This window comes from Lissotriton helveticus, chromosome 11 (assembly GCF_964261635.1).
Source record: "Lissotriton helveticus chromosome 11, aLisHel1.1, whole genome shotgun sequence".
Taxonomy (NCBI): Eukaryota; Metazoa; Chordata; class Amphibia; order Caudata; family Salamandridae; genus Lissotriton; species Lissotriton helveticus.
In genome coordinates this window covers 1,191,755,882-1,191,772,426 of record NC_136072.1, presented here as the reverse complement: position 1 = coordinate 1,191,772,426, position 16,545 = coordinate 1,191,755,882, and the positions used below count along the sequence as shown (strand labels likewise).

The following is a 16,545-nucleotide window of genomic DNA, read 5'->3' as shown; positions in this document are numbered from 1 at the left end:
CTCAAGAGAGTATGGCAGTGACTCAAAGGGCGGAGGAAGAAATAAGATGTCTTAGGTGGAGAAGATGCCCTATTTATAGCATGAGTGTGAGACCCTCACCAGAAGCCTCCTGAAGGTCCCCAAGCCACGGCACACCCCAGGAAGACAGGATGCAGGTATAATGGCACGAGAGCTTCCCCATCATTGGCGCCACCAATTGTCTGAAGTGTGCAAAGCAGAATATTACAAAAAATGAATGTGGTTCTCTGTCAACGCCTTAAATGTCCCAGTCACATGTTGACATCATTAAAAAACCTTTACATACAATAATATCTCTCAGAATCTTACAAATGAAAAACAACACAAATTGAGCAGCTGGGCGAGAACCGGAGCTACTCAGAAATAAACACAATTTCAGGCCGTTTTTACATCTCTCCCATTTCTAGAGGCCAGCTGTTGGTTGTGGTGACCAAGTGGCGTTGCGTCGATTCTTTGGAGGTCCGCGTGTGTGTGGGCACTGCCCCACTGTCCGTGTTGTGTTTGTTGACTTGCTAAGAGTTTCTCGGTGGACGCTCCGAGTCTTTTCTCACAGACATAGGTCCTCACTATCTGTTGATAGGAGCTTTGACCTCATCATGGTCTTTAGACACAATGGCGGCTACGAAACACAGACACGCTTCGCGGAATCCGAAGCACCATTGATTTCTCTGCTGTTTGCACTTCCTCACTTCCATTTTCTGGACCCAACAACAGCGACTAAAATTGTGCATCTGAAAACTCTATAAGGCAAGCATCTCAGAGCTTCTAGAGTCACTTGTTGGTCTGGAAGCCTAGTGAACACATGTGTTCCCTCCCAGGTTTGTGCCAGCCCTTTCCGGGGCACCACTAGCTCAGGACAGCCCTGGAGACCCGCCTGTACCATGAGGCGCGCGTTGTCCTACCCTCTGAACTTAAAGGCAAGATGGTGAGTGAGCAGAGCCCCAGGGACGTCCTGTTATGCGCTTTCGTGTAGCCTTTCCATGTAGGTTCTTAGTTCTTTGCACTCCCCCAGGTCCATGTCCTGGCAGACCCATTTGATGTCGTCCTCGTTCTTGAGGACGGCGTTAACGCCGGGACTTTTGTCATCTGAGGATATAGTGGTGAAGGTGGTAAATTTGACCCGCTTGCGTTTGGACGTTGGGGAGGATGAAGGCTCGGTCCTGGCCTCCTTGCCTTCGCTGAACTGAGAGTCCGGCGGCCTGTACAACTGGCCGTTTAATGTTGTTGCAGGGTTCGTACTGAGGAGATATTTGCTTTCCTCCACGTCCACCCCGCGGTCCATGGCCGTGATGCGCTCCTCAGTAGCTGAGAACGTCATAGAGTTCTCCAGAAGTTCTGTCCTGTTACTTAGCCCGACCCAGTCGTGGGAGTGGGTCACGCCTTCCTGCTCGTCCACTGGCACGCGCTTGTGGCGGTACTTCAAAGCAAAGGTGACGCAGTTGATAAGGAATACGAGTATGGCCAGGCAGAAGACCCCAAGGAGTGCATACATCCCTATCTCAAGGTCACTCAAGCCCCTTTTGCTCTGCACCAGGTCATTCTCTTCATCATCCCCATGACCTCGCGGAAGGTCGACTGGTGCTGGAAAGCTGGTGAAGTCGCTCGGCATGCTGGGAAGATGGCTGGCATCATCTAAAGGGTTTTCTCTGTCCCCTTTCTTTCTCAGAAGGGATTGGTCGGTGGTCGCTCTCTTTATTGCGCCCTCTTCGCGGTCGATGGAGGAGCTGTGATACTGTTGGCCATCTTGTCTGGCTCCGTTGGGCGAACCCTTCGGCCTCCTGTCGCGGTTATCTGAGTACGCACCATCCCCATGGCGTTTGCCGTTGCTTGTATTTGGGCTCCTGTCGCTCTGCCCGTATTTGACTTTTATGTTTCCGGTGCCGATGGCCAAGACGCTCTTCCTCTTCGACTTTTGGCAAAGTTCGCTGATCATGAGCTCGACTTTCACCAGGGCGCCCTGCCCTTCGCCCTCCGCCGCCACTGTCGGCCATCTTGCTTTGGGGTCCTGCTGCACGGACACTACCTTCTCATCCAGTGACGTGGCACTCAAGGCGAAGTCTTTGACGTTGTAAATATCCAGTGGTGTCACCAGTCCATCACTAAACTGGACCCAGCAGCTGATGGTGGCGGCCTGAGGAGGAAGGAACATAAACAAAATACAGTCAGAGGGTAAAGGAAATATTCCACAAAGACAGCTTCTATACTGCAAAAAACAGAACAAAATGCATTATCGCTGCATGGTCATAAATTCGGTTGTTGAGGCATAAAAACACTAGTTTCAAAATCAACAGTAATAAAAAGTGATTTTTTCCCCCCTGTAAGTGCTAAAAGGGATACGTGCCCCCGGGGCGCCACTCCTTGTGTGCAATAATAAACTCTGTGTCAAATAAATTGCATTTCACCAGAAGCATTTACTGCTGTTTGGCTCTGAGTGAAGGACGTTAATGCAAAGCGCCCGTCGGTGACTCGTAACCGCTGCTGGGATTAACCCCCCCCCCCACCCACCCCGTCCTGCATTTAGATCAGCCCAGTGTCAGCCTGTAATCCGCTGCTCCTGTCCGAGCCGCTTTAAGATGCTGGGCTCATGGGGGCGTCTCGAGGGGCGAGGGTGTGATGGAAGGCGCTATTCCAGGCAGCATAGCAAGTGCTCAGGAAATGCGCTCTCTCTTCTTGACAAAAATGTAGAGATTTATTGGGCCTTATTTATGAAGGCCTTGCGCCGCCGGTGCGTCACTTTTAACATGGGAAAAAGGGACGCACCGGCGGCGCAAGGCCTTCATAAATAAGGCCCAATGTACTCTTGCTGCAAAGCTAACAAAAAGATATATACAATTGCGTCTATCATTATTTGTTATTATTAATACTGCTATTTCAAGACAAGTATTAATCAATCTAATAATTAAAATGATAATGATCATAACATCCCCTCAGCTGTCATATGTAACATATTTACACTCGCCCCGCAGAGAGCATTCGAGTTTCCTCTTATTACCTGTGCCCGACATACTCAGACATGCCAACACGTGGAACCAGGAAAGGGAGATTTTCAACAAAATCCCAGGACTTTATTTTACATATTGACTTCCTCTGAAGAGGGGGCATTCGAGTCATCTTTAGGTCTGGTCTAGGCAGCGCACGCTCTGTCTTCGAGACATGTGGGGGCAGATTTACAAGCTCCTTGCGAAGCTTTTGCGCTGCCGTTGCGTTAAAAAAGTGACACAATGGCAGCGCAAAAGTGTCCCTTTTGTGATGCAATGGCGGCGTAAAAAATGCTGCAAATTTACAACGTGACGCATCTAGGGAGATATGTCACGATGTAAAGCCCTGCGTGACATTATACCTACGTCAGGTATAATGTATGCAGGGGGGGCGTTCTGACACAAGAAAGGGTCATAGAAGTGACGCAGTGAAATCTACGAGATTTGAAGCAGGCGTAAGGTGCAATGCAGTGAGGAATAGGCCACAACGTACATTGCTGGAGTTGCGTCGTGCTTGCGGCACGACTCCAGCAATGCGTGACTTTTCCGCTAACAGTTGTCATCCATTTTACAACTTGCCCTTCTACAAAGCCCTCTCGTGGGGTCACCAACAGAGCCCCCGTGCAAATCTGCCGATGGGGGGTGGGTGCAAGGGGCACATCATGTGCCCGCCCCACAAGTGCATGGTCATGCATTCATTGTGTGACATGCATGACATGGTGCACGCCATACCGTGCATGGACAAGCATTCAGCACAGTCCCGGAGGAGGTATAGGTTCTCCTCTGAGCCTAACCTACCCGGTGCAGTGGCACCGCCGCCACACCGCCGACCCTGGATCCGGAGGGTGGGTGCACTATGGGTTTGGAGCTCTTCCTGGGATTGCGGCGGTTAAGGTCCCAGCTGGAGACCGTTCGGAATAAGGTCCTTAATAATTGTGGAAGTCCCAAACCCTGTGAAACCTGAAATTCCAAAACAACTGTCTCCTGTTGGTTGAGTAATCACTTGTGACGTCAATGATCAACAAGATACAGGATCCTGAGGCCCAACTGAAAGAAGCTGTCTGGTTTTGGGGTATTCTGTTGAATGCTGCAGGGAAGTCTGATAAAGACAATTTTCCCACATGGCTCTTAGGCACCTGAGGCCGTATTACATATTATCATTGTTTACGCCCGGCGCAAGTTTCAAAAGGTGCGCTGGGCGCAAACAATGATAATGCACCCTGTTGTGGTAAATGCCCTGCCCCCAGTGCAGCTGTAAACTCACACTGCCCTGGGTGCAGCGCATTCATGTGAAAACATGGAGCAGCTGTTCCGTGTTTTCACTGTGCAGGCACTAGCCTGCACTTTTAAATATATAATAATAATAATAATCCACATTTGTAAAGGTCACAATCACCCGTTAGGGTCTCTAGGCGCTGGGGGCCGTCGGGAAGATTAAGGAAGCTATTGCCCAGAGTCACATGGTGCTGGACTAACCTGCCACCGGTGCCGGGGATCGAACCGTGATCCCCAGTGTCCGGAGTCATTCGCCCTGGCAGCGGCGCCACACCTCTTCCGGCTAAGAGATCCCCTTGCTGGCGGGTGCAGTATATAGTACCTACAGGTAGTTATAGTAGGGAACTACTTTCGATAAAAAAGCTTTTTTTGTATTGCCAATAACTTTGGCGCAGTTTGACAAATCTTCACAGACATTTCAAAACTAGTTTGCCTCTCACTTCAGCTGCTGTCTTGAAAGTTTCAAGGTGATTCATCAAGTGGGGGGCAAGAAAAAGGTGGGGCACATAATGCATTTTCCCCATGCAATGTCCCTTAGGGATTTTGAACACAGCTACAGCCCGAACCGCTGAACGGAATCACACTAAAGTTGGCAGAAAGCTAGCTCTTGGTCCAGAAAGAGGCTTTTATTATAATTTGGTGCAAATCTGTTCAGTAGTTTTGGAGTTATTAAACATACAAGAAATGTAGATATCCAGATCCATCGCAGATGCACCGCGGGGAATTTGCAGATCCACGGGAGAATCACAGATGCGCATGCCAAAGCAAGGTCCTGATTGGCTGGCCGCAACCTGAGTGAAAAGTTGCGGCTGCCATTTGTTAATTGGCTCGGTGCGGGAATAAAACTGTACAGTGAGATAATGGGTCAGGATCGAGGAATCCCCATAAGACCCCCCATGGACAACAAATTGCCCAATTATTTTGACAGGACTGAACCTAGGATCCACCACGAGACTCTGCACAACCATGCAGTGTAAATTTGCGATGGATCCGCGGATCCGGAGCCGAATGAAAAAACAAATTACACACAATCACTCAACCCACACTGCTTGGGTTTGGCAGCACTCAGGGGATTTCCAGAAGGCACTGTGGTCAACTCCTTGCTGCGCACGACCAAAGGCAATGTGCAGCGTGGGGTTTGCAGTACTTGTTGGGTTGGGGCAGGGCCTGGTTGCAGGTCCTGTGGCCAACCGCCCGCTGCACATGGCTAAGGGCTGTGCGTGGCATGGAACTGAATGCATGCGGGGGTTTGGCCCCATGCAAGCACACCCTGTGGCTTGCCCCCTGATATGTTAGAACAAAGAAATTCACTAAAAAACTAAAGGTTACAGGGGCGTTATAGTAAGGAATTAGTATTTAAAAAACCTTAGACATGCTTTGAAAGGGTGGGTTTACATTTATGTCTAAGAGTAAAAGATCCCCCTTCTGGAACAAAACTTGGTCAGAAGCACAGCAAGATTGATGGGGGCATTGCAGATTGTGCAGCTGTGGTACTGGGATGTCTCAGATCTGGAGTACAGTCACTCACATCTCTGTCTATGCACTACTTTATATGCTGCTAAATAAGTTTTGTGTATTATACCTTTATAGGGTGTGTTTGAGCTCTCTTCTAATGCATATGGTGTCAAGACTCAGGGCCATATGTATCAAGCAAATTCGCATTCGCAAAGGCCGAAATTCACAGAATTTCGGCCTTTGCGAATGCGAATTTGCTAAATGGAATGTATTAAGCAATATCTGGTGCAAAATAAGGAATCGCAAAATTTGCGATTCCTTATTTTGCAATTGCATTTAAGGAATCGCAAAATTTGCAATGTATGTAGCAAATCAAATTAGCAAAGTTCCCTTAAGGAATCGCAAATTACCACCAACTTCTAGTTGGTGGTAAGTTGCGAATTCCTTGAAAAATGCAAATTTTTGCATTTTTGAAAGTGCCATGTGACGCACATACATGCCCTTAGGGCATGTATGTGCGCCACATGTGCACCCATGCATTTTTCAGGGGTGCAACAGGGTGTCCTTTGGACACCCCTGCACCCTTGAAATTATTCTCAATTTGCGATTAGCAAATTGCGAATCACAAATTGAGAATTACTTCCCATTTATTCCTATGGGCCTCCTGGGAAAGTATTCCTTGATTGCTATTTGCAATTGCCAATCACAATTTAGGAATTTTAAGAAATCGCAAAAAAATGCGATTTTGTACATACATACCCATTTGCGATTCTCAAATAGCGATTTCTTAAAAATCGGTATTTGGGAATCACAAATGGGTATCTTGATACCTATGGCCCTCAATGTCTTACGCAATCCATCTCTTATGGCTCACAATGTGCCAGGTTTACACATTTGGAACAGCTCTGTTGGAAGGTGGGACAATCACCATCTCACGAGCAGGTTAAATACTGGGCCCTCTGTAAGTATCTATGAGAAGTCTCAACACTCTCTGGCACAGGTTGTTAACCTGAAGGGCGCCGGGCGACCATTCTACGTGTCATTACAGTAGTGGTCAGCTCTGGACTTCAGCTGTTAAGCTGTTGTTACGGCGCAACGCTATCTGAGGCAACTCTGATCTTGTGAAACAGGGGAAAGTTCACAAAAAGCTTATGTCCTTGTGAAGCATTACTGAAGTAATTACAAAGGAAGTCTTTTGGAAGACTATCATTGTTCTCATAGTGGAAGGTTCACGTATGGCCACTATAGTCTAGTGAAACACTAGTGATGTCTTTACAATGGAAAGGCAACAAGAAGCCGCACTAGTCTCATGAAACACAGCAAATTACATTATAGCAGAAGGTCAACAAAGGGAGCACTATAGGCTTGTTGACTTTCTGAATGCAGGCCAATGTTGTCCTAGTGAAAAGTCCACCTGCGGACCATTCTAGCCTTGTGAAACACTACTAATGTTTTCACAATGGAAAGGCCACAAGAATCTGCACTAGTCTTGTGAAACACTGCAAATGAAATAATAGAGGAATGTCAACAAAGGGAGCAGTCTAGTCTTGTGAAAGACAATGTTGTCATAATGGAAAGTCCATGTGCAGACCACTCCAGTGAGACACTAGTGATGTCTTCACAATGGAAAATGCACACGAAGCTGCACTAGTTTTATGGAACATTGCAAATGACATTGTAAAGAAAGGTGAACAGAGGGAGCACTCTAGTCTAGTGAAACACTGCAGTTGTCTTTCCAATAGAATGTACACAAGAAGTTTACACTAGACCAGTGAAACACTGCAGTTGTCTTTCCAATAGAATGTACACAAGAAGCTTACACTAGTCTAGTGAAACACTGCAGTTGTCTTTCCAATAGAATGTACACAAGAAGCTTACACTAGACCAGTGAAACACTGCAGTTGTCTTTCCAATAGAATGTACACAAGAAGCTTACACTAGTCCAGTGAAACACTGCAGTTGTCTTTCCAATAGAATGTACACAAGAAGCGTACACTAGACCAGTGAAACACTGCAGTTGTCTTTCCAATAGAATGTACACAAGAAGCGTACACTAGACCAGTGAAACACTGCAGTTGTCTTTCCAATAGAATGTACACAAGAAGCTTACACTAGACCAGTGAAACACTGCAGTTGTCTTTCCAAAAGAATGTACACAAGAAGCTTACACTAGACTAGTGAAACACTGCAGTTGTCTTTCCAATAGAATGTACACAAGAAGCTTACACTAGACTAGTGAAACACTGCAGTTGTCTTTCCAATAGAATGTACACAAGAAGCTTACACTAGACCAGTGAAACACTGCAGTTGTCTTTCCAATAGAATGTACACAAGAAGCTTACCCTAGACCAGTGAAACACTGCAGTTGTCTTTCCAATAGAATGTACACAAGAAGCTTACACTAGACCAGTGAAACACTGCAGTTGTCTTTCCAATAGAATGTACACAAGAAGCTTACACTAGTCTAGTGAAACACTGCAGTTGTCTTTCCAATAGAATGTACACAAGAAGCTTACACTAGTCCAGTGAAACACTGCAGTTGTCTTTCCAATAGAATGTACACAAGAAGCTTACACTAGACCAGTGAAACACTGCAGTTGTCTTTCCAATAGAATGTACACAAGAAGCTTACACTAGACCAGTGAAACACTGCAGTTGTCTTTCCAATAGAATGTACACAAGAAGCTTACACTAGACCAGTGAAACACTGCAGTTGTCTTTCCAATAGAATGTACACAAGAAGCTTACACTAGACTAGTGAAACACTGCAGTTGTCTTTCCAATAGAATGTACACAAGAAGCGTACACTAGACTAGTGAAACACTGCAGTTGTCTTTCCAATAGAATGTACACAAGAAGCTTACACTAGTCTAGTGAAACACTGCAGTTGTCTTTCCAATAGAATGTACACAAGAAGCTTACACTAGACTAGTGAAACACTGCAGTTGTCTTTCCAATAGAATGTACACAAGAAGCTTACACTAGTCTAGTGAAACACTGCAGTTGTCTTTCCAATAGAATGTACACAAGAAGCTTACACTAGTCTAGTGAAACACTGCAGTTGTCTTTCCAATAGAATGTACACAAGAAGCTTACACTAGTCTAGTGAAACACTGCAGTTGTCTTTCCAATAGAATGTACACAAGAAGCTTACACTAGTCTAGTGAAACACTGCAGTTGTCTTTCCAATAGAATGTACACAAGAAGCTTACACTAGTCCAGTGAAACAGTGCAGATGTTTTCGCAATGTAAAGTCCACAAGAACCTTACTCTAGTCTTATGGGACAGATTCGCCACTCATCACATGCACATCAAACCCTAGTACCTGCTTGAGAGCCTGAAGAAGCTCTTGTCCAGTTGTGGTAGCGAAGATGGCCTTGTTGCTGCCAGTGCTGAGTTGAAGGGACAGAGACAGCCCGGTCACCATCTGCACTCCAAGATCAGTGATTGTCACCTTCTCATCCACCACGGTCACGGTCTTCTCCGCCAAGATGGCGTCCGAGAGCGGGGACAGAATCTACACAAAGAGACAACAGATATGACCGAGTGCATCAATTGCAATACGCCTCCTGCAACTCAAGGACATTGAGAACATCAGGAGTTTTATCTAGTGGCTGCTTACTAGAAAAGGCAGGTCGGGCTGGGACAATGCCAGTCATGTCAGGTGAGCCTTATATAAAGGAACAACTTTCTTCAGAACTTCAAAGGCAAAGATAAATGGGAGATCTGTCTCTCACTGTATGCACTGGTCTGTCTCTCTACAGCTCACACAGAATCAAGACTCTTAAGATTTAGGTCTCTTTATTTAGATGAAATGAAAACTATAGAATTACAGCCTCATTTAGATGTCTGAGTTCATGGTAACATGACAACAAATGGAATTGTATGTGTGCCTGTGTTAGCTGATCGAAGCCGTTTCCTTTTTAACCCCTTGCGCACTGCGCGAATTCCCCCGCACATTCGCGAATTAATGAATTAATCAGACGGCCCACGGCCGTCCTCCGCACACGCCCACCATGTCGTAGGATGGCCGGGGGGCGTGTACAGCACGCAAGGGGTTAAACCAACGCCTCCCATGAGATTTAGCTGGTGGTAAACGTGTCAAAAAAGTGACAACATTTCTCATGGAACGAGTCATGCACATAGGAATAATAACCAAGACATATTCTCACTCTCCTCCCATTCACAAAAAGGGCCCAGGTGGTTGGATCAACTTAGAACACCCACCTTCACTATTGCAATACATTATTTTCTGACCTCAGTGCTAAGTTTTTAAAGAAATCAGTGCAGAGCCCAAACTTGTTGTTTGGAGCTTACTCTCAATTGCACCGAAGGCCTGTGTTGCCAAACACCAAGGATGCCTATTCTTGGTCCCCCTCTTGCCACTTTCTTCCACCATCATACAGTTTCTGTCTTCTTATCTCGCTCCTGTAAAATCTTTTGAATCCTTGCTTTCTCCCTTTGTCAGTGTTTTTCTATGAAAGTCTGTTTTAAGAAAACCCATTCAAAGATGGTGCCACAGACCGTACTTTTAATGCAGAGGAAAATTGAATCAGCCATCTTGGAATGGTTACAAACATTTAGGATGCCTGCCAACCAATACAGGGGCAAGTGGCAATCAGAGAGGTAGGTGTCTTAAGAAAGTGAGGGTTGGACAAGCAAGTGCTGGAGAGGGGGACAATTTTAATAAAGAGAGGGGTGCGTAGAGGAGCGGTAGCAGGGAGAGATGGGGACAACACACTTATATAGTCCATCATATACAGTGTAATTCAAAGTTTGACATAAACAGTGGAAGGATGCAGGCCATCCAATCAAATGAAGGTGAGACCTCAGTGCTTCTCTGGGGCGGGACACGTAGAGGAAGAGGGAGGGAAGCCATCGAAACAGCGCCAGGTAAGATGGAAACCTAAGCCATCCACACACGAGTGGGGGTCTGATCCAAGCCCACTCTATGCACTGCATTGTTTACAATAGGTTTTTTACAACACACATTTAAAGATATCTGTAAGAAAGACCTGAACATAAATAAGGGCAGTTTACAGACTGACAGAGAAGCTAAGGTAAAACTACAGCCAACAGTTCGCGAGTTTCTTTGCTAGAAGAGGGACGCGGAGCAATCTATAGGCGCTGAAGTTCTTGCTCACCCCTAAAGACAATGGAGATCTGAAATGCCACCCCCCCTGCCCTTGCATTCTTGTTACATTTTGGAAAGCATGAATAGATCTTATTCACTCAGTCATGAGAGCAAGTGGAAGGCCTCTTGGATTTAAGATCCCTTTATTGCTCGCTGGCGCGCAGAAGAGAAAGTAAGCGCGCGATACAAATCTCTAGCATAAAAAAAATGGGTATCCCACATGCAATGCATGGTTCCATGTGGGCCCACGTGAAATGCATAGCCCCACTTACAATGCATGGACCCATATGCAATGCATGGCCCCACGTGCATTGAATGGCCCCACGTGCAAGGCATGGTCCACGATCGATGCCTGACACCACATGCTATGCATGGTCCTGCATAAAACGCATTGTTCTATGTGCAATGTATAGCCCCTCTTGCAATGAACAATCCCTCATGCAATGCATAGCCCCGCGTGCAATGCATGGTCCCAGGTGAGCTGCATGGACCCTCGTGCAATGCAAGACCCCACATGGAGCGCATGACCCCAAATGCAATGCATGGCCCTATGTGCAATGAACAGTCCTACGTGCCATGCATGGCCCCAGGTGAAACGACGGCTCGTTCTCCCCTGGACAAGAAGTCATCATAAGCTGTGTGGGCAGGACAATCTAGAGCCCGGGTTAAGCTCAACAGCAAACGAGCAGCAAAGGGAACAAACTACAGGTATTGATGGACAAGCACTGGAAGCACCTCCTATAAGGAGCAGGGAACACAGTGGGTTAAATCATGAATTGAGCAGGACATTCAAACAATTCTTGCGTCAGGACTGAAACTTCTTAATATCTTCCTAGTTTAATATTCAACGTACTATTATTTTCAAGGTGTTGATGTGGTCCTTACTGGGGAAGGAACCATTTGTCTCACCTGGATTGTTGTCATGCCAACTTCCTGTCCAATCAGAATCTGGCTTCCTTGCAGCTTGGCAATCCTCGGCTCCTCCACTTGCATGAAGTCACTCACAAGGTCTGTGATGTCAACCTGCCAATCAGAGCCCATCATGTGGATCATCTGACCTCCCGGGTCCAGAGGTTCTGCGATGAACTGTGTGAGGACGCGCACCATGGCATGCTGGTACTGCAGCGTGCACCCGCGACCCTTCTTCTCGTCTTCTTCATCATCATCACCACTGTCTCTAGTTGGCCTGTCAAAACAGACAAAATAGTTTGAACTGCCCATGAACAGCTCAGACACAAGGATAAAACAACAAGCAAAGAATCCAAATGGGATACAGAAGTCCCACTTCACTGGTTCAGTTGACCGTTGACCCACCCCTCTCCCTCCACTGATCTTAGGATCTTGTAAATCTGTCTCTAAAGGTGCTGACCACATGCGGTGTGGGGAGTAGGCGAGCTAGATAGGTTCCAGTCTCCTATGAGAGTTCTAATCCTATCTCAGAGGGCGTCATCCTCTGGGCGTGCGACCTCTGGTACCAGCAGTGAAGGTCCACCAGTCATTGCACCTCTTTACGGCTGGGCATCGTCAGGTGGTGCCAAACCAGCTCGGATCATTCCATAGTGGCAACGGTCCAAGGGGGTGGGGACCCATGTGTGATGTCAATGCTACAAGAGGAGATAGATGGAGGTCTCTGCTCACAAAACCAGCCATGTGTTCCTCAAGCCATGCTACACACACACACACACACACACTCACTTGAGAGGTAAGCTGGGGCAGGTGCAGAGGTGCAGAGATCTTGGTCGCCTTTGTGAGGGCTGCTTGCATGCACTGCCCGCCCTTCGTGCAGGCTCACTGTCCACCCACTGTATGTGGAAGGGGTGTTACATCGCTGCTGCCCTTCTGCCACATGATTACACGCCAGATGTCAACACATGTTAAGGCGATGGCCAGAGGTCAGGCCTTCCGCTGACGTAATGTCTTCATGAGTGGTGCCTGTCAAGGGGATTGGGCCTGTGCTCTAATGGTAATAACTGCTGATACCTCAAGGAGTTTGAAGACACCCCATTTCTGTAGAAGTGAAGTGCATCCCTTTATCTGTCACTAAAATGCAGAAAAGTTCTAGTGCAAAAAAACTCTGATAGCTAACTTAATTACAGTACTATACATAGAGTGCTGTGAGAAACCTTTAGAGCTATAAACATTAGGCCCAATTCACAGAACTTACTTAGGACAAAATCCTAAATTTACTACTTTTGGTATTCACAGAAGGCATTTAGTAGTAGTAAAGTTAGGATTGTGTCTGAAGTTTGTCTTAAGACAGACTTAAGACACATTTAGGACAAACTTAAGACAAACTGAAGTTAGGATGTTGTCTTAAGTCTGTCTTAAGTTTGTCTTAAGACAAACTTAGGACAAAATCCTAACTTCTGTGAATACCAAAAGTACTAAATTTAGGATTTTGTCTTAAGTTAGTTCTGTGAATCGGCCCCATTGAGAGCAGGCACAATGACTCTCAAGGTGGAGACTCAAGAGGGTCAACAAAGTACACAGCAAGCCCCTAGGCATGGATCCTTGGGGAGGGACAAGGGTCAATGGAGGTGTACGTGTTTACAAATACTTGTATTTACCATGACATCTCATGTATGACTTACCCACAACTTAACATCCCAGTCCTCAGGGGGCCACCAGTCTTCTTCCCACAACATCTTCATGCTAGGTGTGAGAAGTTGGCCTGGCATATGCTGTCCACTAGTGATAGTGGGCACCTTGCACCAGTCCAAACAGCCCCTTAGAGGTGATAGGTTTAAGACAACTTTATAGAAAGCAATCCTAGTGGTATCTATGGAAAGCAGCCTTCAGGCTAAGTCTCGAAGGAATATAAAGTAGCTTGGTTTACCAGATTATAACCTCTTGAATGACAAAATGAAAGGAGAATCACACAAGGTATATATATATATATATATATATATATATATATATATATATATATATATATATATATATATATATATATATATATATATATATATATAAAATGTATGTATTTATTACTAAACACTCTCTCCTAACCTCTTTATGAGATTAGAGAACAAGACACACAATATTACAGTGCTAGAATGATAGTAAATAGCACAATAAACAGCGGGCCCCAGGGGGAGACCAAACCATATATACTATGAAAGTGGTATACAATCAAGACTTGACTAGACACAGTGCCTAGAGCACCTAGAATCACTGGGACCCCAAGGAACCACCCAAGGTGGTGTCACAGGGGACCCACGGGGACACGTGCAGTGTGAGAATACAGACGCAAGCTCCGTACAATACTATGGGATTGTTGAGGTTTGAATTTTTAAATTTAAGGACACTTAGGAGAGGACTTTGAGCAAACCCTTTTCAAACCTAGAAGGTTCTAAGGCCAGCACCCATGGGAGCACCGGAGTACTCGTGTTACCTAACCCAGGGAAGCCGGGTGCATAGGTGTCAAATTGTGTAGGGAATCTTCATAGTTTTCAGTGGCGCGATGCTGCAAAGTGCTGCTGCCATGAAGAGAAAAAGTGTCCAGTGTGATCCAAGCCTGGATCGGAGCTGTGAAGAACCTGAAAGCAGAAGGGACAGGGTCTGGGTCACTTGCCGGTGACCAGGGGCTCGGTAGACGAATGCCCACCGATGTCGGGTGCTTCAGGTGTTAAGAGGGGAAGCTTGACTCTGCAGCCACGGGGACCAGGAGACGTTGACAATGACCAAAGTCCACAGGCGAGCTGACGCACGAAGGATGTAAAAGTGCTGGGGGGGTCAGTGTCCAGATTGGAGACCAAGAAGCCTTTGCAACTGCAACCCATGCGGTCAGTGAAAAGATGCTTCGGTGAGCACCAGCAAGTTCGTGGAGACTCACCAAGTGATGGAGAGTCAGAGCACATCTGGAGCAACCAGGTAAGCCCTTTGAAAGTTAATGTTCCCTTTTTGAGGACCCACAGATCAACGGACCAGGGATCGCAAAGGGACCTCCTGAATCACACAATACCAGCCCACGGGACACTCGTGGAGTGTAGGCCAGTAATCTTTGGTGGAATCACTGCTCGGGGTTGGGACTATAAGTAGTCCGATGCACAGCCTCAGGGATCACCAAAAAGCATATGCTGCTGCAAATGTCACGGTGTCCCGGGTTACAAGTTGCCAGGTCCCCACGAGGGCTGCAGGTCTCAGGATTGCTGAGAGCACTGGTTGGCCTTGGGGAAGCTTAGGAACCCACCTCCTCTGCTGCAAAATCTTCGGAGTTCTTCAGAAGCTACGTAGTTGCAAACCGGTCAGATGCGTTGAGGTGCCTGCCTTACAGGGGAGTTACTCCTTTACTCCAAGGGAGATTCTTCAGTCATACAGAAAAGTGTAGATCTTCGAAGGATACTTGGTTTTTGTAGCAGAGTTTAGTCCAGATAAAATCTACAGTCCTGTAGTCAGGGGATCCTACTTTATGCCCAAGGAAGGGGTGGGACAAAATCTGGGGACCCACCTAGGGGAGGGTCAGGATAGAGGGGTGGCTACACCCTTGTCCTTTGTCCAATTTCACACCAGAGCAGGGGCTGGTAGCCCCTGCAACCGGTTTGAGATGGACTATGCATATGGACACCAAATGTGCCCCAAATGCAGACATCAAAGCCCTCGCCGAGTGCTCCCACCCAGCCCCAATACAGTAAAGTCTGTCTGGGAGGTGGTCACACCTCCCTGTGACAGGATACCTATTGTCCAGCCTCCCCTGCCGGAGTATCGTCCAGCAACAGGAGGGCAGACGTGTGTCTGTGGCTGGCAGCATCCATTTTGTGATGCCAGGGTTCTGTGAAGCTGGTACCGGGTGTATTGGTGTTGTCATATTTCTCCCTCTAAGAGGGTGGAATCATACCTCCGCACCACTTACTGGTGTGGAAGTATGATTCCAAGGTGTTTGACACCAAACACAACATGTTTCCATGCAGCCGTTTTAAAGTTAGCATTTACCGCGAGGATATAATGCACTTAAGAGTATATGGTTGGCTGCATCACAGACAACTCCGGAATAGAGACTCCAAAGGCTGCAGAGGGGCTCTGCTCATGCAGTTGCACCCTCTCACATAAAACCCAGCACCCTTCCTTCAGATTGATAAGGCCTGCCATAGGGGTGACTGATAGGTTTATATGTGCAGTGATATGGATAGATATAGTGAACCTATATCTAAGTAGGGGTGCATGCACCACCTTACACAGGTTGCAGTAGCAGACCTGTGGTGTCAGTTTGAATGGTCTCCCAGGGGTGGCATAATATATGCTGCAGCCCCTGAGAGGCCTCTGTGGTACCTATGCCCTGGGTACATAGTATACCATATACTAGGGACCTATAAGTGTACCCCAGATTCCAACCTGTGGTGTACCTAAAGTACATGCAATCCATTTTAGAGAGAAAGCAGCTAGGCTGGGGTCCTGGATAGCAGGATCCCAGCCAGACTAAGTCGAAAACAGTGAAACATCAACAAAAAGTGGGCGTAACTATAAGAAGCAGATCCTACTCTCCTACACCTGGGACCATGCCAAGGTATCCTACATTTGCTACTCGTACCGAACAATCCTCATGTACGTCAGTGGAACATGATTTGATCCACTTATGACTACACCTTCTAACACGTTTTGTGATGTTATGGAAGTGTAGATCTCGGGATCCTAAGAACACTCCCTTGGCCAAAACTCCACTATGTACCTATTTAACTAAATAACGTC

At 46.7% G+C, this 16,545-nt stretch overlaps 1 protein-coding gene across 1 annotated transcript in view; it reads right to left on the bottom strand.

The window, feature by feature from the left end:
* Window positions 1-777: 777 nt before the first annotated feature.
* The window catches only part of LOC144791628 (transmembrane protein 132D-like), a 484,045-nt gene continuing 468,277 nt past the window's right edge, over window positions 778-16,545 (bottom strand). The window contains exons 4-6 of the mRNA XM_078666353.1: window positions 11,770-12,046; window positions 9,052-9,243; window positions 778-2,149 (exon numbers count right to left, since the gene is read on the bottom strand). Coding sequence (XP_078522479.1) covers window positions 974-2,149; window positions 9,052-9,243; window positions 11,770-12,046 — 1,645 coding nt within the window. The 3' untranslated portion in view covers window positions 778-973. The remainder of the gene's footprint in view (window positions 2,150-9,051; window positions 9,244-11,769; window positions 12,047-16,545) is intronic.